This window comes from Mesoplodon mirus (assembly GCF_964341445.2).
Source record: "Mesoplodon mirus genome assembly, chromosome: 2".
Lineage (NCBI taxonomy): Eukaryota > Metazoa > Chordata > Mammalia > Artiodactyla > Ziphiidae > Mesoplodon > Mesoplodon mirus.
This window is the reverse complement of record NC_138977.1, coordinates 88,332,421-88,358,611: the sequence shown is the minus strand read 5'-3', so window position 1 is coordinate 88,358,611 and position 26,191 is coordinate 88,332,421. Positions and strand designations below refer to the sequence as shown.

The following is a 26,191-nucleotide window of genomic DNA, read 5'->3' as shown; positions in this document are numbered from 1 at the left end:
GATTGTTTAATTAAGATTTTTCTTGTTTCTTGAGGTAGGATTGTATTGCTATAAACTTCCCTGTTAGAACTGCTTTTGCTGCATCCCATAGGTTTTGGATCATTGTGTTTTCATTGTCATTTGTCTCTAGGTATTTTTTGATTTCCTCTTTGATTTCTTCAGTGATGCCTTGGTTATTTAGTAGCATATTGTTTAGCCTCCATGTGTTTGTATTTTTTACATTTTTTCCTGTAATTTATTTCTAATCTCATAGAATTGTGGTCAGAAAAGATGCTTGAAATGATTTCAATTTTCTTAAATTTACTGAAGCTTGATGTGTGACCCAAGATGTGATCTATCCTGGAGAATGTTCCATGTGCACTTGGAAAGAAATTGTAATCTGCTGTTTTCGGATGGAATTTCCTATAAATATCAATTAAATCTATCTGGTCTATAGTGTCATTTAAAGCTTGTGTTCTCTTATTAATTTTCTGTCAGTATGATCTGTCCATTGGTGTAAGTGAGGTGTTAAAGTCCCCCACTATTATTGTGTTACTGTTGTTTTCCTCTTTTATAGCTCTTAGCAGTTGCCTTATGTATTGAGGTGCTCCTATGTTGGGTGCATATATATTTTTAATTGTTATATCTTCTTCTTGGACTGATCCCTTGATCACTATGTAGTGTCCTTCCTTGTCTCTTGTAACATTCTTTATTTTAAAGTCTGTTTTATCTGATATGAGTATTGCTACTCCAGTTTTCTTTTGATTTCCATTTGCATGGAATATCTTTTTCCATCCCCTCACTTTCAGTCTGTATGTGTCCCTAGGTCTGAAGTGGGTCTCTTGTAGACAGCATATATATGGGTCTTGTTTTTGTATCCATTCAGCCAGCCTGTGTCTTTTGGTTGGATCATTTAATCCATCCACATTTAAGGTAATTATTGATATGTATGTTCCTATTACCATTTTCTTAATTGTTTTGGGTTTGCTTTTGTACGTCCTTTTCTTCTCTTGTGTTTCCCACTTAGGGAAGTTCTTTTAGCATTTGTTGTAGAGCTGGTTTGGTGGTGTTGAATTCTCTTAGCTTTGCTTGTTTGTAAAGCTTTTGATTTCTCTGTCAAATCTGAATGAGATCCTTACTGGATCTAGCCAGCAAGGGTAGTATTGTTGTAGGTTCTTCCCTTTCATCACTTTAAATATATCGTTCCACTTCCTTCTGGCTTGCAGGGTTTCTGCTGAGAAATCAGCAGTTAACCTTATGGGAGTTCCCTTGTATGTTGTCATTTTTCCCTTGCTGCTTTTTAATAATTTTTGTCTTTAATTTTTGTCAATTTGATTACTATGTGTCTCAGAATGTTTCTCCTTTGGTTTATCCTGCCTGGGACTCTCTGCGCTTCCTGGACTTGGGTGGCTATTTCCTTTCCCATGTTAGGGAAGTTTTTGACTATATTCTCTTCAAATATTTTCTCTGGTCCTTTCTCTCTCTCTTCTCCTTCTGGGACCCCTAATGCGACTGTTGGTGCATTTAATGTTGTCCCAGAGGTCTCTTAGGCTGTCTTCATTTCTTTTCATTCTTTTATCTTCTGTTCCACGGCAGAGATTTCCACCATTCTGTCCTCCAGGTCACTTATCTGTTCTTCTGCCTCAGTTATTCTGCTACTGATTCCTTCTAGTGTATTTTTCATTTCAGTCACTGTGTTGTTCATCTCTTGTTTGTTTGTTCTTTAATTCTCCTAGGTCTTTCTTAAACATTTCTTGCATCTTCTCGATCTCTGCCTCCATTCTTTTTCCAAGGTCATGGGATCATCTTCACTATCATTATTCTGAATTCTTTTTCTGGAAGGGTGCCTATCTCCACTTCATTTAGTTGTTTTTCTGGGGTTTTATCTTTTTCCTTCACCTGGGATGTAGTCCTCTGCCTTTTCATTTTGTCCATCTTTCTGTGAATGTGGTTTTCGTTCCACAGGCTACTGGAATGTAGTTCTTCTTGTTTCTGCTCTGGTGGGAGTTACTGATGGCTTTAAAATTTTCGTTTTTTGGCTTATTTGAAATTTTCTAAAATATTGCTTTTGTAATAAAAATGCAATAAAAAAGATGAAGCAATGCAGAATATCATATCCAGTATGATTAACTGTTTTTCACATTGTATAGTGATTATATGATAAATACTCAATGTTTTATCCTTCATACACACAAGTAACAACAAAAGCTGGCTTAAAATATATTTACCTAAGAGAAAATATAGTATATTTTTAAAATTTTGGGCAGGGTGGATGTCTAAGTTGAACACTACTGGCAGAAATCATAGTATCTGTAGTCTTAATAATAGACATAATAATTGATAAGACTGATTTAATAAAAATATAAAACTTCTCACAAGAAGTGACACCCTAAGCAAAGTTAAGAGGCTGTGGTAGACAGAATTCTAAGATGGCCCCCAAGATTCCTGCCGCACCCCTGTGTACACACCCTGTAGGATGGCATCTCACTTCTATGATTAAATTATGTTACCTGACAAAGGTCTGAGGATTTGGCAGATATAATCAAGTGTCTAGCCAGTTGAATCTGAGTTAATATAAAGGAAGCCTATCCTAGGTAAGTTGACCTCATCAGGTAAAAAGAGGTGCAACAACTTCCCTGAAGTCAGAGAGACTCAATTTGGCTGGTGCCTTGAAGAAGTGAACTGCCATGCTGTGGAGAGGCCACATGGCAAAGGAATGGTAGGCCACTTCTATGAGCTAAGAATGGCTCTAAGCTGACAGCCAGCAAGGAAGCAGGGGCCTTAGTCCTACAACCTCAAGACACTGACAACTCTAAAACCAGGAAACCAAAACAAGGACACTGCGTCGCAGATAAGAGCATAGCTCCAGCCAAAACCTATATTTCAGCCAGGTGAGAGACTCAGAGAGGACGTAGCTACCTGCACCCAGACTCCTGACCCACAGAAGCTGTGAGACAGTATGTTTGTGTTATTTGAAGCCATCAAATTTGTAGTAATTTGTTATCAAATTTGTAGTAATTTGTTATGTGGCAATAGAAAACTAATACAGTGATAAATGATGAACCAAGAAAGTATTAATATTTGCCACCTACAGAAGAAAAGGATAATATCAAGGTTGATACTCAAATTATTTAACAACTGGTTCAATACAAGTGCACAAATGAAAATGGACATGGGCCACAGACAACCTAGACTGGGGCATACAAGCTGAACATTAGCCCTGCCTTAATAGATAAAACCCTCCTACAGATTACTAAGAAAAACTCATTTATTAAATAGGAAGACATAATCACTCTACCAAGGATATTCAAATGGCCAGAAACATATAAAAAGTTAAACAGTTAAACATCTCATTACTAATCAAAGAAAAATTAAGACAATGAAGTGCTAACTATGACCACAAAACTCACAAATTAAAAAGAATAACTTCATCCCATTATGGCTGGGTGTGAAAAATAGGTGTTATTTTTCTGGGTTGTGAGAACATAAATTAGCACAATATTTTAGAGATAAATTTTGTAGGATCTATAAAAATTTTATATGTGCAAACCTCTGGATCCAGTTGCTAGACATGTATCTTATAAAAATAATTGCACAAATATGTATGTAGGGAAATGCATATTGCATGATGAATTTTATTTTGTATATCATAATTTTTAATCTTGTCTATTTCTTGCCTTAAATGCTAAGCTACATGAGATCAGGGACTCATGCCACATATTAGGAGCTCACAAAATATCTGTTGAATGAATAAGGAATGTTAATTGCAAGTACTGTTATAAAAGCAAACTAAGCTTGACCACATATAATGCAATACCATGCACTTAATGTTAAGTCACGAACTGACTTGGAAAAAGGTCCATGAGATAATGAGGAATAAAAAAAGCAAATTGCAAAGCATTATTACAACATATTTTAACTTATAAAAGGGGAAATGTGCAAATATATATTTTCACATATACAGGAATATGCATAAAGAAATGGATGGTTATATATTCATCAAATTATTAATGGTGGTTAACTTCTAGGTTAATTTGTTTTGGACACTTCTCATAATTACTTTCATAGGAGTACACTTACTTTTATAAATAACAAAATTAATGAAGATCAATTCTTTAAAGGAAACTTGCAATTTATATATTTACTTCCTTAGAAGTTCAGTTCATCTTATTTCTTCTTAAACTAGGTATTCTCAGCCAACGACCAATGAATACCTATGGGCTGAATGATGGGGTCTGGGGAAACTGTCATCCCTTTGGAATTATTTTCAAAATATTTTTCAGGGAGATGGTCCATAGAGTTTCATTAGATTCTCAAAAATATCTATAATGCAATATCATTGTCACCAAATCCAACCCCCAACCTTCTACGACTACTGGTAATTTACTTTCCTTTTAGAGAAACCATGGCAAAAAAAAAAGGAAAGAAAAGAAACCATGGAAGTAGACTTTGACTTTGACCCACTAACTCCTGACCTACTAACTTCTGACCTAACTTTTAAAGGGACAACAATGAAACAATGCACATTTAGAAGAGTTAAGTACTCAATGATTAAACATAGCACTTCTGTGCCAGAATTACCAAATCATTAAGTGGGTGCAAAAATGACCAATCTTAAGGCTGGTTTTCATAGAAACCCCACACTCACCATTTTCTTCATGGCAGTAATCAAAGCCTGCCACACTACATCTTCGAAAAACCATCTTATTCTCAGTCAGGGTTCCTGTTTTATCAGAAAAGAGGTACTGAATCTGTCCAAGATCCTCTGTGATGTTCAGGGCTCGGCACTGAACAGTAGAATCCATTTTCTCATTGTAGAAATCCACATCGCTTTGAATAAAATATATTTGTCCAAGCTTCACAATTTCAATGGAAACATAGAGAGAAATGGGAATCAAAACCTAAGAAGAGCAAAACAATTCAAAAAATGTTAAAGGTGGAAAAGAAGGGATGAAAAACCACATAGAGTTGGATAAGTAGCAAAGATCTTAATATTCTATGATGAGTACAATAGAAATTACCTGTAACAAAATGATCATGGTCCAAAACATATAGAATCCTCCCAACACTGGTGATATGACATGTCCATCAGGCTCAGGGATGTTAAAAAAGGGTATGTTTTCATATCTGCTCAACCAGATTCCATGACCTTTCAAAAAATGCACAGACATCAAAAGGATGCTATGTATATATTATGCAAATATAGAACTTTATTCCTAAAGAAAGAGAGATAAGAGTATTGGTTTTGGTTGAACACCAACTGTTTAAGAAACAAATTCAAATTCAAATGCTACACATTTTCCTGTCTCTGTCTCTCTCATTCCTTACATCTCTTCCCAGGTCGCTTTAGTACTTTGGCCATGTGTAACTGGATATAATCAGTATTAATGCTTTTCAGGTTAGAGAATGAGAGAGATGAAGATGTGAAGAAAGCAATTATTGGCAAATAAAACCTCCCTTACAAAAGTCAAACTTACACTCATAAACTTCATTTTGAAAATAAAATACTTTTAAATGAATATCTTGCTGAAAAGATGTCAGCAAATAATCAAATTCTACCTACCCAATGCACCAGTTAAACACATTATAACCAACAGTAGGACACAGCAGAGGACATCTGTATTTGCTCTTCTTTCTAAGTTGCTGCGTTTATACCTTGGTCCGCTGTTGTTCAGCATTGCTTTGGTTTCATGGCCTACATGGGTAACACAGTGTGTGAGAAAATGTGCAAATTAAAGCCAGGTAACAAATATCATATTTTTATATCTCGCTGGCAGACAATTTAATGAAAAGTAGTTATGCAATATACTTTGTTAATTTAGCTTCTTTTTGTGATCTCTTTAGAAAAACAGGGACCAATGGTTAAGGTTATCAAGACAAAATTTCCTTTCTGCTTCTAGAGATTACATTTTGAGTAAATGGAAAATGTTAACTTGCAGAAAAGCACAGAGGAGATGATGGTGAAAAGTCAGAAGTATAACCAACCTGCATAAACTACAATGCCCATGACAGCCTCTGTGTTTCTAATGGTGCATCCTCTAAGTAATAAATTCTCTTTACTGAGACCCACACGTTCTTTGTTGGAATGTTCTCTATAAGAAAGACAGCATATAAGTTTATTTTTAAATAGCAAAAATGGGCATGTAAAAATAAAAATGATTTTTGAATATTCTTGTTTACAGTATGAAGTTAGGCAGTTCACAGGAAAAGATTCAAATCTCTGATGCATTTGCTTTTTTATTTCAGTTACCCATTTTGGCTGGGGAAAAAAGACACAACAGGTTTCTAACACTGCTTTCTACCATTCATTGTCAACTTCTAGTATGGATGCTACAAAAATTAGAAAATATTCCAAATAAGGAAACTATTTCCTCTAGTAGAAACTGTATTTGGGGGTAACTTAATAGCTGATGAGGGAAAAGTTCTTGATGGAATTAGAAAATTACCATTTTTGAGCCTGGTGAAATCAAGGATTACTCTTAGGCAATAATAGCCAGTGGCTAAAATCATTAGGAGGAAGGCTGGTGGGGAACTTTATAATGAAAGGATAAGGCTGACAACACCAATCTTAACATAACTACCAATGGGACAAGGGGACATCACAGGCCTCCAGCCTCCAGAAGTTCGAGGACAGAAATTGCTCATCTCCCTCGGAACCTAATCAAGCCTCTAAGAGGGCAAATCAAACTGGAGTCTGTGGTATCAGGGGACCTGTGAAGCCTTTGAAACTGTATGCAATATTCCCCTGTGTGTGTCTATATACATTTGTCATTTTCTAGGGAGAGAATTTCTTTCATCAGATTCTGAAAGTGCCTCTGGACAGTTTTCAGGAAATAAGGCCAGAGAAACATGTTAACCACCAATGCAAGGATGCAGTCAGCCAAAGCTACCAAATCTGCAGTGGTAAGCTCTATGGGCAAAATGACCTGGTCTATTCAACAAATGAGTAGAATGAGGAGGGGGGAGCAAAAGGAGTGGTAGAGGGACTCCACCCTCAGGAAGGACGCAATCAGCTCAATCCAGAAAGTGGTAAATTCTACAAGCTAAATGACCCCATTTCATGGGAGGGGAAATTTAGAGATATATCAACCAAATGCAATGTGTAGACCTTTGTTTTGATCCTGGTTAGAATATATGGACTCTAAATTTTTTTTTGAGATAATTGGAGAAATTTGAACAAAGACTAGGTATTAGATGCTGTCAAGAAATTGTTCTGAATTTAGTTAAATGTGATAATGATGCTACGGGTTTTTTTTTTTAAGTTTTTTTCTGCTGTGTATTCATAGTGAAGTATTGACATTGAAATGGTGTGATGCAGGTGCAGGGAAGGAAGTGGGAGGATATTTGAAACAAAGTTGGCAAAATTATGAAATAGTTAAAACTGGGTGAGGGCTCGTGGGTGTTCATTACACTTTTCTTCCTAATTCTGCATGTTTGAAATCTTCTGTAAAACAGTTTTAAAATTATCTGGGCTTCCCTGGTGGTGCAGTGGTTGAGAGTCCGCCTGCTGATGCAGGGAACACAGGTTCATGCCCTGGTTCGGGAAGATCCCACATGCCGCGGAGCGGCTAGGCCCGTGAGCCATGGCTGCTGAGCCTGAGCGTCCAGAGCCTGTGCTCTGCAATGGGAGAGGCCACAACAGTGAGAGGTCTGTGTACCGCAAAAAATAAATAAATAAATAAATTTTAAAAAATTATCAAAGTAATTACTTGATGAAATTACTATATTGGCAAAAATACAGAGCAAACTCATTGGAAAATTTTTAAAAATAAGCAAAATGCAACGTATTTCACATATTTTGTGAAAATGAATTCTTAATTTCAGCATTAAAACTAGTTTGTTTTTAAAGCAATACACTTCAGTCTATAAGTTGTTTCTTCTTTATTATGTATAGGAAGATTGTCATTGTATCTGCTACCCATGCTATCTGGATTACAAGGAAAAGAAAAGAAAAGCTCTTCAAAAAAGGTTTCCTACCACAAAGGAGGAAAATAGATTTGTCATTTCACTCCTCTAATTTGTAAAACACTCTAAGAGGTGTGTGTTTACATTCCTTCATTTATATGGGTTTATGTACAAAGAGCAAAACATAGGGTCATGGTCAGAACTAGCAGTGTCCTTGGGTTTAACCTAATTCTGTTTTCTGGATTTACAGATGAGGAAATTAAATCCCAACATTCACATTTCTATGTAGCATGCCCAGGCACGCATCCCAGTCTTGATTTGGTTCCTCATGAATATAGCATGTTATCCCTAGAACCTTTACAGAACAGATATAATATACAAAAGCACCAGTTCCAAAGTTCCTTAGTGTATTAAGATTTTTTCCTGTGGGATCCTTATTTTTCACCATTACATCACTCTAGGTTACCATCATTACATCAAAGCCCAACTTCTTTTTTTTTTTTTGCGGTACACGGGCCTCTCACTGCTGTGGCCTCTCCCGTTGCAGAGCACAGGCTCCGGACGCGCAGGCTCAGCAGCCATGGCTCACGGGCCCTGCCGCTCCATGGCATGTGCGATCCTCCCGGACCGGGGCACGAACCCGTGTCCCCTGCATCGGCAGGCGGACTCCCAACCACTGAGCCACCAGGGAAGCCCCCAACTTCTATCTTGATTGCACCTGCTCCAAACTCTAAACATGTCCTGCACTTGATGGGTGTGTATTTGGCACTTACAGCATGGGACTTTCAGATTCCATGTGAGATACTGACTGTCCATATAGAGCTCTCATCCATTCAAGAGCCTATGTAATATCTACCATGCGCCCAGCACACCCACCCGGATGCTGAGGATAGAAAAACAAACTTACACAGTCTTGGCTCCTGTGGTCTAACAGGAAGTGATTGATATAGAAATATGTAAGTAATTAAAATATTATAGTTGTTATTATGGAAATGTGATATTCAGCATACAACGTGGGCACAAATAGGGAAGAAGTCAGTGCTACCTGAGAGTAAGAAGACCAGAGAAGCCATCATTCATACAGAGAGTGAGCTTGAACATCTCAATTTTTGTTGATTTTAGGAAATAGGCTACACAGCAGGAAAAGGATAAGGAGCTAGTTTAACAGATAAAAACAATTTCACAAAAAATTACTGTATCCTCCTGGGCTGACTCTACTAAATATACAGGCTCTGAGTCAGATTCTATGTAGAGTTCTATATTCCACACCACACAGTGATAGACTAAAGTTCCTATTCTTTGCTGTCTAGAAGAAATGTGCCAGAAGCAAGACTGACCTTGTCAGGGGAGTCAGCATTCCCAGTAAGAGGCTGTACAAACCTCAGCACCTGAGGTCCAGGTCAAAAAATGTCAGCCCTTAAATCTGACATTTACAAGAGGAAATTCTGTAAATAGTCAGCAGCTGGAGAAAATAATACTAGAAAAGGACTCATCCTAAGAGATGGCTTATGAGCACGTTTCTGATGACAGGAACATCTGCTAACATCTCTTTATCATCTCGCCTCTTTATGATCTATTATATTGCTCACCTACCCTCCAAACACACTTAAACCACTTATGACTCCACAAATGCACTGTGGTCTCAGGTCCCTACACCATTACCTGTGTTGCTCCCTTAACCTGGAATGTCAGCCTTTCTTTGCATTTAGTTGCCTGCCTGGTATCTTCTTATTCTTGATGATTTAATTCTAGCATTACCTCTTTACCTGGACCAAGCCTATTCCCTTTTCCCATTGCATAGTTTCCTGTGCCTGCCCAAACACCTGTCTGTATCAGGTGCTACTTAAAGATGCTACCACGATGTTCTAAACTTCCTTCCATGATAACTCTAACATTTTAAACAACTTGACTGAGGAATAACTAATAAGAATCATAATACATATACTGTACATATTTAAAGTGTAAAACTTGATGTTTTGATGCTTCCCCTGTGAAACCATCACTACAATCAGGAAAATGAACATATCCCTTATTCCCCAAAGTTTCCTTATGTCTTTCTGCAATCTTTCCTTCCTACCTCCCCCCCTCCCAGGCACCCACTAATCTGCTTTCTATCACTATAAATTAGCTTTCTTTTTTGAGAGACTACATAAATCAAATCATATAGTATATATTCTTTTTTGTCTGGCTTCTTTCACTCAACATTATTTTGAGATTCATCCATGTTGTTCCATGTACCACTAGTGAATTCTTTTTGCTGCAGAGTAGTATTCATTGTATGGATATACCATTTGTTTACCTATTTACCTGTTGATGGATATTTGGGTTGTTTCTAATTGGGGCTATTACCAATAAAGCTGCTTTGAATGTTTGTGTACAGGTTAGTATATGGATAAATGTTTTCTCTTGGGTATATGGATATATGTTGGATAAATGTTTATATGGATAAATGTTTTCTCTTGGGTAACTTCTTAGGAGTGGAAAAACCAGATCACATGGTAGGTGTGAATTTAACTTTTTAGGAAATTTCCAAGCTATTTGCTAAAGTGGCTGTAGCCATTTCCACTCCTACCAGCAGTACATGAGAGTTCCAATTTCTCTACACCCTTGTGAAAAGTTGGTATAGTCAGTTCTTTTAATTTAGCAGTTGTAGCTATGTGGTTTTAATTTGCATCTTTTCACACAGATATTTGTTGTCCATGTATCTTCTTTGGTGGAGTGTCTGTTCAATTTTTTTGATCATTTAAAAAACGTATTGCTTGTTTACTTATTGAGGTTTTTTTTTTGTTGTTGTTGTTGGTTTTTTTGCATTACGTGGGCCTCTCACTGTTGTGGCCTCTCCCCTTGCAGAGCACAGGCTCCGGACACACAGGCTCAGTGGCCATGGCTCACGGGCCCAGCCACTGCGTGGCATGTGGGATCTTCCCGGACCGGGGCACGAACCCGTGTCCCCTGCATCGGCAGGCGGACTCTCAACCACTGCGCCACCAGAGAAGCCCTAATTATTGAGTTTTGAGATGTCTTTCTCTATTCTGAATACAAGTCCTATATGAGAAACATGCATTGCAAACATTTTCTTCCAGTCTGTGACTTATGTTTTCATTTGCTTAGCAGTCTCATTTGAAGATATGTTTTCATTTGCTTAGCAGTGTCATTTGAAAAGAATAAGTTTCTAATTTTGATGAAGTTCTTTTATTTAATTATTTTTGTCCTTTTATGGATTGTGCTTTTGGTGTTATATCTAAGAAATCTTTGGCTAACACAAGATACCAAAGATTTCCCCTATGTTTTCTTCTAGGAGTTTTATAATTTCAGGTTTACATTTAAGTAAGTACAGGATCCTTTTTTAGTTAATCTTTTTAAGTGGTGAGAGGTCTAAGCTGAAGTGTTTTTTTAAAGTATAGATGTATAATTGTTGCAGCATCATTTGTTGAAACAACTAACCTTTCTCCACTAAACTGCCTTTGCATCTTTGTCAAAATCCAGTTGCCCATTAATGCCTGGATCAATTTCTGGACTCTAACCTCTTCCACTGACTTATTGGTCTATATGCCAAAAACAAAATCTGGTGGTATTAGCCCTTCAAATCTGTTCTTTTTCAAAGTTGTTTTAGTTAAATGGTTCTTTCTACCTCCACATAAATTTTTAGGATAAACTTGTCAATTTCTTAAAAAAAAAATAAAAATAAAAATAAAAAATAAAACCTTGGTGGGAGTTCAATTGGGATTACACTGAATCTACAGATCAATTTGTGAAAAAAATTGATGTCCTAACAATAGAGTTTTTCAACGCATGAACAACATATGTCTCTCCATTTAGTTACATCTTTAGTTTATCCCAACAGTGTTCAGTGGTTTTCAGTATGCAGGTCTTTCATATCTTTTGTCAGATTTATTCTTAAGTATTTCAATTTTTCTGATGCTATTATAAATTGATTTTTAAAGTTTCTGTATCTGATTGTTCATTGCTAGTGTATAGAAATACAATTAATTTTTGTATATTGACCTTGTTTCCTACAACATTTCTAAACTCAGTTATTAATTCTAGTAGCTTTTTTTGTAGATTTCATCAGGTTTTCTTCAAAGATCATCACACCATCTATGAATAAAAGACAATTTTACTTCTTTATTACTTGATGCTTTTATTTCATTTTCTTTACATTAGCTAGGCTCTCCAGTACAATCTTGAATAAAAGTGGTGAGAGACAATATCTATGTCTTGTTCCTGATCTTAGGGGAAAAATGCTTACTTAGTCTTTCACTATTAAGTCTGATCCTAGCTGTATGGTTTGTATAGATGCCTTTCATCAGGTTGAGAAAGTTCCCTTCTATTTCCAGTTTGCAAAAACGAAAGTTAGATTTTGTCAAATGCTTTTTCTATATCCATGAGATGGTCACCTGGTTTTTCTTTTTCACTTGTTAATTATCGTTTGTTAATATGGTGAATTACATTGTTTGATCTTATTAAGCCAATCTTGCATTTCTGGTATAAGACCTACTGAGTCATTATATATTAACCTTTTTATATAATGTTGGGTTTGATTTGCTATAATTTGTGTAAATTTTTTTGCATCTATGTTCATGAGGGATATTAATCTTCCCTTAAATGTCTTTGTATTCTTTTGGTATCAGGGTAATTCTGGTCTCAGAAAATGATTTAGGAACTTTTTATTCTTTGCCATTTCCTCACAAGATCACCACTATGAAGTAGGTCTAACTAACTCCTCTTAAAAATTAGGAAGGATAAAAAAAAGTAACTTGGCTCAAAAAATAAAGCACTTAAGTGGCACAAGCCAGCCTGAATCAGATAAGACCCTAAATTCTAGATGCCCTTGGAAAGGGATGTAGATGTCACAGGAAGCCTCCAGAATGAACACTGTTGTGGATTCTCATACCTTTTCTTAGATGTGTTTCAAAATCATTGGCTAACTTTTACCAACTGAATTGTCCACCTACTCTAATTCTAATAGGATAGAAGGACACCATCATCCTATCATGTCACTTAAGCTGTCATGTCTGTCCAAACACTTCCTTCCAAATAACTAACATGTCTTGGGCTTAACATGGAGCTCATGTTAAGTCATTCACATACCACTGAAAGAGAGTCTAGGATTATTTTAAGAAAAAGGTTTTGTTGTTTTAAAAATATACATAGGTAAATATCAAATAATTAAAATAAGCCAAATTTATAGGTGGCTTAACTTACAGCCTTTAGTGATTTAACTTAGTATAAGTACACAAAGTTTTTTTGAGTTAAGCATAATTGCAACATACAATCCCACTCACACCCACAAAAGTAAGTCATGTATCACTCACAGGAAGCCTCGGAATCTGTTGAGGTCATTGTTTGGACTTTCACATTCTATCCTACTGGAGAATATCTCAGGATCAACTTCAGAGTCCTAAAAAAAATATATATATATATATATATATATTTAAATCACCAAACAAAAATTCAAGGTTAAATCTTGAGATTTAAGTGTTTATCCTTTCACCAATTGTTAAGATAAAATGAAGGCATGCTTGTCACAAAATTTGTCACAAGTTGCCCAAATGAAGGAAAGTATAGACATAATTATAAATGAATAAATGAGATCAGAATGGTCCCAGAGCATTAATAAATATCTTCAGGTGATGGGAATGTCTGAATAGTATACTGGAATCCATGCAGGACTCCCTGCAGGAGAGAGCTTCTCCTCCTACAGTGCACACTCTTTTATCTGGAAGACACTGAAAAGCTGAAAATATGTTTGTTGTTGTTCTTTAACCATATACGTAGCTTCTGAGATTACGTGTGTATTTATATATACATATATACAAACATATATGTATACATATGAGTACTCTGAGCACGTATGCATTTGATCTCAGCAAATTTTATTTAAAAAATTAAAATATGCTAAATATCAATATGTCACAAAATTCTCTAATAGATCAAATATCATCATTTCCATTTTAAGATAAAGAAACTGAGGCATAAAGTAGTTAAGTAACACAGTAATTAAACGGCAGATCTGGGATTCATTCAAACTCGTGTTAATATAACTTCAAAGGTCTTGTTTCCCTCACCACAGCATGGTGAAGGGTCAGAGCTCTGTGACATGAAAAGTTACAAATTTCTTAAAAGGCCTTGGTATATAAGTAATTACAGATTTTAGGAACAATGACCGATTGGTATGTCCAACTTCAATCAGACATAACATATAAAAATCTAAGTTTAAGAAAACTAAGTTAGAAGTTGACTGTTTCTATTGCAAAAGAATTTTCCAAATTGCAAAATTTGTTGGGTCTCTTAAATTCAATTCCCAGAAATATATGATGTCAGACTGAGATGTCTGAACTCCGAAGTCATTAAATCCTATAATCTATAAAATATAGCATACCTCTACTGATATCTGGAACTGGATTAAGCTCTCTAGAATTCCATTTTGTAAAGGTAAAAATGAGTTTAAAAAGTCTCTTTATCTGTACATGTGAAAATAAGCTCAGTCATCTTCTGAAAAGAAAATGTTTATGTCACCAATGGAGAACACATTATTTACCTGCTCTGCGTATCCCCGAACCACCTGCCTCTGTTTTAAATTGCTCTCTCCATCAAGACCGGAAGTCTCAATGTGACAGATTCCATCTGGATCAGTGGAAAAGAGTAAAACCATATCTGCAGGAATGACCTCGTTACAGGAAAGGCGAATAAAGTCCCCAACAGTAACATCTTTCCAGCATCTGTCGACATATTTTTTCTCTTTCCTAAAATAGAAAAAAACGTTTAAAAAGAATCTCAAGGGCCTCCCTGGTGGCGCAGTGGTTGAGAGTCCGCCTGCCGATGCAGGGGATACGGGTTCGTGCCCCGGTCTGGGAGGATCCCATGTGCCGCGGAGCGGCTGGGCCCGTGAGCCATGGCCGCTGGGCCTGCGCATCCGGAGCCTGTGCTCCGCAACGGGAGAGGCCACAGCAGTGAGAGGCCCGCATACCGCAAAAAAAAAAAAAAAAAAAAAAAAGAATCTCAAGCTAAAAACACACATAATAGTTTTTTTTAATTTTAGTATATAATTTAAAGTGTTAGGGTGAATTTTAATCTGTTAAATGCTAAAAGGGGAAGCCAGAGAATTGGTAAAACTTAAATTCCTCAACTTGCTTCACCTGAAAATTCAGTTACTAAGCTGCCAAAACATCAATTCTCTTTTCCTGTGAGATTTTGAACCACTACACTATTTGAGTAATTCTTGAATAAAATTAAAATTAACATTGGATGGGTTTATTCATATATGAAGCAATTCCTGCGTGCTATCCTGTGGTCAGGCATCAAGGATCTAAAAGTGCCCAAGACACATTATCTGCTCTCAAGAGAGCTTCCTATCTGCAGACAGGATGGAGAAATTAAAGAAAACCCAAAAGAAATAAAATAAATACCCAGACACAACACTTTAAAAATCATTATACCACCAGATTAACACCTCTAATTATCATTTAATTGAAATACTGGTTAAAGTAGTTCTGTGTTGGCTGCAGTTGATCCCTAGAAAGGAGAATGCCAAATTTTAACTCTTTTCAAAAGTGTAGTTTTCCCAATCTATATATTCAATTCTTTTTAAAGGAAAGGCACATGAACTGAGGTTGACTTGCCATAAATGCCCTGATTTATGTTAAAGTTTTTGCCAAACTTCTCATGCCTTTTCATACCAATGGCATGAATTAAGCCCCACAAAGCACTGTCCTTAGAGAAGAATTAGGACGTTTGTATCATAGACTATTATATAACTAGTTAAGCAGCATTTCACACACAATACTGCCAACAAATGTTAGGAAGGTCTGTCTCATCCCCCTATCACCTCCCAAATATCTGCAAAGAACTAGTATTTGTCATAAAAATGCACTTATTTTATAAGTAAAGATTTATTTTCTATTACATTTTTGGAGCTCAATATTCAAATTCATTGTCGAAGAAGCCTGGGAGATAGTTATATTCTAAGCTATATGACTTATATATTAAAAATGAATGCTTCATATTAAATAGAAATGCTACCTTAAGCCAATACTTGTATAACTTCTGCTATACAGAATTATATTGGTTATTTCAAGAAATACTTAGCTCAAAGGGCTACCTATGAACATTTTCAGGACATATTCTCCCAAAATATCTTATGTACCAGGTTGAATCCAAATAAAAGAATTCCTTATTTACCTAAAGAGTTTGTTAGTTTATCAAGAAAGGTAAACCAATGGTTTGTTTTAACAATTTTTTTCTAGTATACCCCAGTTTACTCTTCCATGGCATGGAAGTAAGAGAGAAGACCAAAAAGGTCTTCAAAAAGGAGTCATATATATATATATATTTTTTTAACATCTTTATTGGAGCATAATTGCTTTACAATGGTGTGTTAGTTTCTGCTTTATAACAAAGTGAATCAGCTATACATATACATATAGCCCCATATCTCCTCCCTCTTGCATCTCCCTCCCACCCTCCCTATCCCACCCCTCTAGGTGGTCACAAAGCACTGAGCTGATCTCCCTGTGCTATGCGGCTGCTTCCCACTAGCTATCTATTTTACATTTGGTAGTGTATATATGTCCATGCCACTCTCTTACTTCGTCCCAGCTTACCCTTCCCCCTCCCCGTGTCCTCAAGTCTATTCTGTGCGTCTTCATTCCTGTCCTGCCCCTAGGTTCTTCATAACATTTTTTTTTTTTTAGATCCCATATATACGTGTTAGCATACGGTATTTGTTTTTCTCTTTCTGAGTTACTTCACTCTTTATGACAGACTCTAGGTCCATCCACCTCACTACAAATAACTCAATTTCGTTTCTTTTTATGGCTGAGTAATAGTCCATTGTATATATGTGCCACATCTTCTTTATCCATTCATCTGTCGATGGACACTTAGGTTGCTTCCGTGTCCTGGTTATTGTAAATAGAGCCGCAATGAACATTGTGGTACATGACTCTTTTTGAATTATGGTTTTCTCAGGGTATATGCCCAGTAGTGGGATTGCTGTGTTGTATGGTAGTTCTATTTTTAGTTTTATAAGGAACCCAGGAGTCATATTTTGAAGGTTCAGTCTTACTGCCATTCCTAGGAGTAGGGATTTCATTCCATAGAAAATGGATATTCACTGAAGGTTCACAGAAGGATATATTCTATTTCTACCTGCTAACTCCTGCTACAGAGTAACGGATGAATTGTTGCGTGGCAGGCTGGTTAGAAATAGGAATGGCAAGGAACCAATGGAAAGTTATTGAAATAATTCAGGGGAGGGATAAAGATGGTTAGAATTAAGGCAGCAAAAAGGATGGATGAAAGGAGATTAAATCAAGACATATTTGGGTACTAGAGACAAGTATTCTGACTTATTACATGCAAAGTTATCAAGGGTGACACTACGGTATCTAACTTGTATGGTGAGTGGTGCCTTTCAGCATGTCCCAGATTTTAGAAGCAACTGATTGCATCATGGTGAAGATAGTAAATTTGGTTTGCAAAGTTTTTATTTGAAGTGAGATATAAAATTGAAGAGGTCCAGCATTTTGATGGTTTTGATCAGAAGTTCATGAGTAGAAATATGAACTTGCAAGTCCTAGGTACATAAAGGGCAGCTGACACAAGGTAACGACCCAAGAGGAAATGTCAGAGAAATCAAAAAAGAAGGAAATTTCAAAAAGGGAGCCATCATAGTAACAAAAGCCACAAAGGGGTCATGCCTGTGATATGTGGTTATTAGAATGTCTGCTATCAAGTTGATAGCATGATACTGTTGATGAGGAGAGTGAAGAAGAAAGTGAGACCTCCAGTGAATTAAAGCATAATTGGAAGTTGAAGAAGTAGAATATTTCATGAAGTTTAGCCCTGAAAGGAATAAAGGGTGAAAGCAGCCACTGCAAGGGAAGGTAAGGCAAAGGACAGTAAGGATGAAAGAACTGGGCATGCACATAGCATGCATGGAAGAAGCCCATGGAGAAGGCAAGGTAGAAGAGAGGACAGAGTTGGAGGGTGCTGTTTGAGGCTATGGAGAAGTAACAAGGAATGCAATTAAGAATGCAGATGAAAGAATTACTATGACTAGGCAGGGAGTCACCTTTTCATGTAAAGTCAGAAGGAAGTAGGTGAAGATGTAGACGATGTAAGAAAGAACTGAAGTACCTAATTCATGCTTAATGACCTCTACTTTTTCTATGAAGAAGGCTATAAGAAAATTTGCTGAGAATGTGTGAAAGTAGGGAGAGAAGACAGATTTGATATTAGGGTTAAGGATTTTATTTTTCTTTCAAACACAAGAAATAGAATTCCTCTAAGGGACAAGTTTATTTACTCTACATTGGAACAAAATTCAAATGAGGTCAATTTTACAATTAAATTAACTTCATTTTTCCCCATTTGGAGTCCATACTAGGATTCTTTTAAAGTAGCTAATTTTCCCAATAGGTAGCTAGTTCAATTAAACACATACTGATCTTAATTTATGTGAGTTACCATGTCAGGTGCTAAGAAAACAAAAGTGATTAAGATATGGTGATCTCCCTATGGAAGTTATGGTCAAAATTTGAAAAAGTGACACAAACAGCAATTTTATAAGAGAGGTATGCACAGGTTATTAGGGGAGCAAACAGTTGGGACATTTAGCTCTGGAGGAGGTGAGCCTTGCAGGATGATCTAGAGTGAGTCAGGTGAAGAAAGGTGGGAGAGTGTATCAGTCAGAGTGAGAGTGGAGGCACAATGCCATAGGGCATGGGAGAGCATGATGCTTGGAACTACAAGCTAAGTGACAAAGGCTCATTGCCAATTTTAACTAGCTTTGAGAATTTTTAATTGTGGTAGACTCAACATGAGGTTCTATTTCCTTCTCAGATATAGAATTAAAAGTAGTAAAAGAACTTTCTCCTTCTCCCACAGCCTAAATGTACAACTAGAATTTCTTGTATCTACTTGGTTATTTGTGCTTCTGTAATTACTCTCACTGGTCAGGATATAGCACTTATAATCCATTCTTCAGGCAAACTTCTAGACCCATTTTGCTTCTTTAGGAATTCAATGTCACACAGCTTTTATGTCAATACACAGTCACTGGGGAAAGTTGGGAAGAATACACTGGACTATTAATAGTGATCCCACTGGGGTGGAGGTTGGAAGGAGAGAGGTGGAAAGACAGAAAACGTGGACTTCTACCTTCTACTTTAACAAATTGAAAGAGAGAAAGAGTGGGATTATGAATGAGTTTTTCTTTTTGATGTTCTTTAGTATTTTTCCAATAAAACACTAAAAACAGTTTATAAAATGCAAATACTGAATAATCATTGGACACAAGATCAGCTAAGATTTACCAGATGCTTTATATTCATCAATTCATTTAATTTTTATAACAGTGTTATGTGGGTGGTACGATGAATGCACTATGCCCCACTCCCCCACCTCTTAGAAATGAGAAAAACTGACTTTGACAGGTTAAGTCACTAGCTCCAGGTCACACAGTTCCCAGTATTCCTGGGATTTGAAACAAAGCAGGTAGCTCCAGAGTCCATCTCTCAAATACTAGACTTTACTCCCAGCTATAGTAACTTACCAATGACCACCAAACAAAACATGGTTTAACTGTGTATTAGAAAGTGAATTTCAAGAACCACTGCTTTGGAAAATGTCACCAGTCAATAAGGTTAATATCTTAGGCCACTGATATTTAGTCTCATTTCAAGAATCATGAAATTCTATGAATTTATGAGATAATTCTAAAATATTAACATTAGCTAGTATTTTTAAACTCCTAACACCAACAATATGGTGATTTTTAAAGATCAGAAAACAGTATAAGTTCCTGGAGGGCAGGCATTTAATCTGTTTTTTGTTTAAACCTCTAAATCTCTCAGTGCCTACAACACAGTAGGCACTTAAATTTGCTGGATGATTAATAGTTTTATTTTCAGCACACTTCTATTATCCTTGAAGCAAACCTTAAAACCTTACAAATGGCTGCCATTTTAAAGGCAGGTTTTGGATAATAGTTCAACCTTAAGTCAGGTTTTGGATAATAGTTCATTCTAATGTAATTGCGGTATAATAGGATTTAAATGTTTAATTTCTATTCTAGTGTTTGTTATTTCCCTATGATACTTTCCCAAAGAAAATTAAGCACCTTGTGAAAGACCACATATTATTACAAATAAGAACCAAATTATCTGCATAGAAATGTTAATATGCTTCTTCCAGAAGCTTGCAAGATTTAATAGCTGCATACTTTCAACTTAATTTTACTGAGAAATAATTTGTCCTCTAAAGTAATTTCTTTGTATTTAATAGGAATTTAAGTTAGTACATTAACTTAAATCAACAAGACATGGTCTTGGAGCCCACGTTTATTTCTTTATATCCTTATAATTTGTTCCAAGAACAAGGGAGGAGGGGTCAGAATGTAAGCATTATTTCTTCTACACCAAACAAAAGCAAATTACATAGAATATAATAAAAAGACATAAAGAGCTACCCAATTCTATTATGAAATGCAATCATAACGTGGTATCTTGGACTAGACCTTAAACAATTGAAAAGAATATTGCATCTCATCTTTAAGTTTATATGCAAATCATCTAAAACAGATCCAAACTATGTCTAAAGGGACTCCTGAGAAAAAAAATTATACCAGGTTTCCCATTAGGAAATTTTAGTATTTATAAAATCATACAATGTTTTAACAAGTTCTCAAATATTAATTAAATGACTTGATCATGTGACAAACTCTAGCTTATAGTCATTATTAACTTTTAATAATCATAATAGCTAACCTTTACTTAGCACTTGAAAGGGTTAGATACTATGTTTACTGTTTTATACTATTTTATTCATAATGAAGGGAACTGGAGTTTAGCTAGCTTACATAATTTGCCCAAGGCTACACAGCTACTAAGTGAAGGAATCAGGATTAGAACTTTTTAGAATAAGCTAAAAAAGCAAACAAACACACAGTAACAATTCTAAACTAGCACTAAAAATCAGCAATTATTTATGTACAAGAATTTGTATTTAAAAATACATATAAGTATTCTTTCCATTTGCTAAATTTGGCGTTAGCTGAGCAATCTTAAAATTGGTCAAAATATGGATTTTGTTCATCATATAATCACTGTAAAATCCTATTTCCTACAGCTATTTTTTGAAGGCAGAGACTATATGAACATTTCACCTCTCTATCCCTGGCACATAATAAGAATTTAAATGTCATCAAATGATTCAACAGCACTGTTTCAGTAAAGTGCTCTATGACTTTAAAATAAAAACCATGAACTATTTTTTTATTTTTTCTATACATCAATTTTTCTGGTTCCCTTTAGATTAGACATGAGTATAAGAAAAAAAAAGAGAACTAATTTTTCCTTATTTAAGTACAGTTCACATCATCTTACAAAAGAGAAAAAAGTTATTTTGTTTCCTATAATAGGTCTTTAAAATCAATTTGGAGAAAGCCACTGAAGAATTCTAATAATGAACAAAATTCAGAATCCTACAGGTTTTGGCTTAAGTATCACTTCTTCAGAGAAGTCTTCCCTAATCATTGGCTCATGTAACACTGAAGACAAATTTCCACTATCAGGACAAGGCTTTGAGTTATTGTCCTCCCAAAACCACAAAAAAATTATGTCATCTGGTTGAACTCTTGGCCAGTCAAGTGAACTTAAATTTGTTCAGAATATACTTCTGTTTATTATAAAACTAAACTTTTAAACTTAGATACCATTTATTCTGACTTGGAAACTAGAATAGAACAGAATCTCTAGTCTGACAAATTTAGAATTAGTGTCTTATGAAAGTTGAGTCTATATCAGAGCACTGAAATCAACCCAAGAAATATGCCAAATGCTCTGAGATCTCAGAATAGTGACAGCATCTGTCCAATGGAGCCTCTGAAGTCTTTCCAAAGGCTGAAACAAGTGCCTACCTCTGGGCTCAAAGCTCAGTCTTTTAGCTCTTCACATTTTCTCCCTTGAGGATTTACGTCAAACTCCTAACTCGTAAAGGGACTGATGACTTTGAAATTTCTCTCTGTAGCTTTTCCTTCCTTCGAGAACTTCTGTAATATGTGTGCCCTATTTGCCCACTGGGCATTTCCACTTAGATGCCTGTCTTACTATCATTTACAGTTCACTCTACCTGAGATGAATTTAATGCTCCCTGTTTCTATCAGTGGTACTTTTATCCTCCAAAGCAGAAAAAAAAAAAAAAAATCACAAAAGTTCACCAAATTCCATTGGGTTCTTCTTCATAGTATCTCTTCTATGAATCCCCTCCTGTACTTAGCATCTACTCCCAATAGTACCCTGGATTGATTAGTAGAGGCAGATCTATACAGAAGCCATTCCCATGACCTGAGAGGACCAATCCTCCTAAAGCACAACCTTTACCATGTTACTTAACTCAAAAGATGCATTCTCTACCCCTAAAGGAAAATATCTGTGATGGTTAATTTTATGAGTCAATTTCACTGGGCCACAGGATGCCCAGGTATTTGGTTCAACATTATTTCTAGGTGTGTCTGTGAGTGGTTCTGGAAGAGATTAGCGTTTGAATTGGTGAACTGAGTAAAGCAGATGGACCTCCCCAGTGTGGGTGGGCATCATCCAATCCGTTGAGGGCCTGAATAGAACAAAAAAGTGAAGGAAGGTTGAATTCACTCTCTGCCTGACTGACTGAGCTGGGACACTGATCTGCCCTTGACACTCCTGATTCTCAGGCCTTCAGTCTCGGACTGGAATCTACACCATCACTCTCTGGCCTTCAAACTACACTGCTGGCTTTCCTGGTACTCCAGCTTGCAGATGGAAGATAGTGGGATTCTTAGCCTCCACCATCCCATGAGCCAATTCCTTAAAATAAATCTTATTCCTATTGATTCTGTTTCTCTGGAGAACTCTTTTACTCAATGTCTAAGCAGTATCCTGGTCATGGAGTGCCTCCAACAGTAGGCTTCAAATTCCCTCTCTAACTTTTTATTTCTGATTACTGCCCCTTTACTTGGTTACTCCCCTCAGGCCAAGTTACCACACTCAGTATCCTCAGAATAATCCATAAGCTTTCCAAACTCTGAAATGAAAACAAGTAACACCAAACCCTTACTTGTAAAGCAGTTAACATATTCAGAATTTCACAAATCTATTCCTAATGATGACTTTAAGAAGTAGATACATTTCTCATGAAAGGGAACTCCAGAGAATTAACATTATAAACTTTGTAATTTATTTTCATAAAAGCCACCCAAATAAGGACTTAAATATATTCCTTCTTGAAAAGGGAACCCTCCTACACTGTGGGTGGGAATGGAAATTGGTGCAGCCACTATGGAAAACAGTATGGAGGTTCCTTAAAAAACTAAAGATAGAGCTACCATATGATCCAGCAATCCTACTCCTGGGTGTATATCCCGAGAAAAAACATAATTTGAAAAGATACATGCATCCCGATGTTCATAGCAGCACTACTTACAATAGTCAAGACATGGAAGCAACCTTAAGTGTCCATCGACAGATGAATGGATAAAGAAGGTAAAATACACACACACACACACACACACACACACACAGAGGAATACTATTCAGTCATAAAAAAAGAATGAAATAATGCCATTTACAGCAACATGGATGCAACAAGAAATCATACTAAGCGAAGTAAGTCAGAAAGAGACAAATACTATATGATATCACTTATATGTGGAATCTAAACTATGACACAAATGAACTTATCTATGAAACAAACAGACTCACAGACATAGAGAACAAACTTGTGGTTGCCAAGGGGGAGGGCACTGGGGGAGGATGGATTGGGAGTTTGAGATAAGCAGATGCAAACTATTATATATAGAATGGATAGACAATAAGGTCCTACTGTATAGCACATGGAACTATATTCAGTATCCTGTAATAAATCATCATAGAAAAGAATATAAAAAAGAATGTATATGCATATAACTGAATCACTTTGCTGTACAGCAGAAATTAACATTGTAAATCAACTATACTTCAGTAAAATAAATTTTAAAATATATTCCTCCTCTTTGATCTAGTAATTCCATTTCTAATTATAATGCTGAAATAATCATAGATCTTCAACACTTTTGTATAAGAATACTCACTGAAACATACATTCTCAGAATTATATAAATATGGGAAATGTTAAATTACCTTAGAGTCATATTATAGACAATGCAGCTATTAAAAGTACTTTCTTGAAGGTTAAAGACATGGGAAATATTTATGGTGTAATATTAGGCTAAAAGAATTAGAATAAAATATATGTAGCACAATCTCAATTTTGTAAACCATCCCCCATGGGTTTACCCCTACCACAATATGCACATGACTTGAAGGAATACATCCCAGTGTGATAAATAACTGTCTCCGGACGCTAGCATTGTAGCATTCGTAAATGTAGTCATTAATAAACAGCAGGGTTCAAAACTCACCTTAATGGACTTTATTCTTGGCTTTCTATTTCATAAATACTGAAAATACAAGTCTCCAACAGAGCAAATGTGCTTGTGAAAAGACCTCCTATTATGAATGCCCTCTGTTGTTGCCACAGCAGGAAGGGTTTTATAGGCTGCTGGCTTTGTGCACAAAAAAGAACACACTTCTCCATTTCTCACAGTTCCTTTCCTCCACAGGAAGCTCATCTTCTCTTTTTTCATTTCCCATGTTGTTTTTCCATATTCATTCATGTTTTTCATATCCCATCCTCTTTTAATCCCAAATTGTAACATCTAGGATTAAAAGCTAACTGCTTGCTTTCCTTCTTATGGTTTGAAGTTTAATCTTTTCAGTTCCACTTATGCCTAAATTATAGAAGCTCTTGCTTTATCAATTCCCAGGGTGACAATGGCTTACACATTATTGTTTTCCTATGATGCCTGAATTTAATTCCCTGTAGGACTTGAATAAATATTAGTTGAAAACACGCCCCCCCCAAAGTGTCCTAGTCACACCTAAGGGGGAAAAAGTGACATTCTGCATGTTTCTAAATGATGCCTGTGTATTCCCCAGCAAAGCTCCTGTTACACTTACCTACTGTAAACTTTAGTTACTAAGTTGTTGATCTGTTTGTCAAGTTTGTATTTTTGGTAATCTTCCAAGCCATCTTTAATTGCAATAATTGTAAGGACAACCACCAGAGGCAGCATCGTAATTTCCTTTTGGAAGGCTTCTACCAAAGGCACCCAGTTCAGGACAACTAGAAACAGGAAATATAAATTGGCGACTCTGCAACCCAAACACACACAAGGAGGTGTTAACATATCATGTAAAAGCCTGCAGCAAAAGAGGCAAAAGACCTGACAGTGTTTCCCTACAAGTTTCTATCAGCTGATTTTGGATGCTACAAAACAGAGAGAACTAGCAAAATCTAACAAATCTGAATGAACAATTTATTACCCCCCCAGACATCTGGCTTGAGCATACTTTAATAAATGTGAGATATTATTTATTACATATATTATAGTAAATATTGCAATGTGACAGTCTTGAGTTGTATAACACATAAATATAAAGCACAGTAGTAGTAAGTACTATTTTCTTTTCAAAAGTTCAAAAAACTTAAGAGGAAATTCAGAGTTAATGTGTTGTAAAAACAAAACAACAAAAACCAACTCTCTAACTTTCAGAAGTTAATTTGATTGTCCAAACATAAGATTCAAACAAGGCTCAAAATACTGGGTCGGCCAAAAAGTTCCATAACAACTTACGGAAAAACCCCAACAAACTTTTTTGGCCAGCCCAATAATTAGAAAAGCCTGAGGGTTTGCTTTTCGCTAAGATCAATGTTTCCATTTCTGCTTTTATGCTACTCAGAACCAATTTTTTAAGGAACTTCCTCTATTCCTCTATTTTACATATTCAAATATTTCCCCACTGGACCTTAAGGCAAATTCAGGCAGCCTCTTTCCTTACAAGAAACAAACAAAATCTCAGTCTTGCATGGTTCCTTGAATTTTTATCATATACTTTTCCCATAACCAAACTTCTCAAAATAATCTACACATACCCCTCCTTCCTCACCTCTAATTCCTTTTACCCTGAAATTTTTTTCTTAGCCCTTTTTGCTATTTCTGTGGCTTCAATGATTTCCATGTGAACTACATCCAAATCTATAGGGCTAGGCCCTGAACTCTGTTCAAGTTCCAGGTCCTAATTCCATCAAGGGCACTAGATTGCAAGCTCCCATAGACAGAAACACCCACAGCAGTTAAAGCCATTAATTCAATAAATTCACATCTGTACTTTAACCATATCCGCTGTTCCATGAATGTATATGGAATGTATATAAAATGAAAAATGAG

At 36.1% G+C, this 26,191-nt stretch overlaps 1 protein-coding gene across 2 annotated transcripts in view; it reads right to left on the bottom strand.

Annotated features, from left to right (window-relative positions):
* The window catches only part of ATP10D (ATPase phospholipid transporting 10D (putative)), a 129,544-nt gene that overhangs the window by 63,514 nt on the left and 39,839 nt on the right, over window positions 1-26,191 (bottom strand). The window contains exons 3-9 of one of the 2 annotated variants that reach the window (XM_082638468.1): window positions 24,921-25,115; window positions 14,426-14,630; window positions 13,200-13,285; window positions 5,965-6,071; window positions 5,543-5,674; window positions 5,001-5,128; window positions 4,628-4,880 (exon numbers count right to left, since the gene is read on the bottom strand). In XM_082638468.1, the coding sequence (XP_082494594.1) occupies window positions 4,628-4,880; window positions 5,001-5,128; window positions 5,543-5,674; window positions 5,965-6,071; window positions 13,200-13,285; window positions 14,426-14,630; window positions 24,921-25,115 (1,106 nt within the window). Of the gene's footprint in view, window positions 1-4,627; window positions 4,881-5,000; window positions 5,129-5,542; window positions 5,675-5,964; window positions 6,072-13,199; window positions 13,286-14,425; window positions 14,631-24,920; window positions 25,116-26,191 lie in introns of those variants that run through there. The other variant, XM_082638469.1, reaches the window with a different exon arrangement.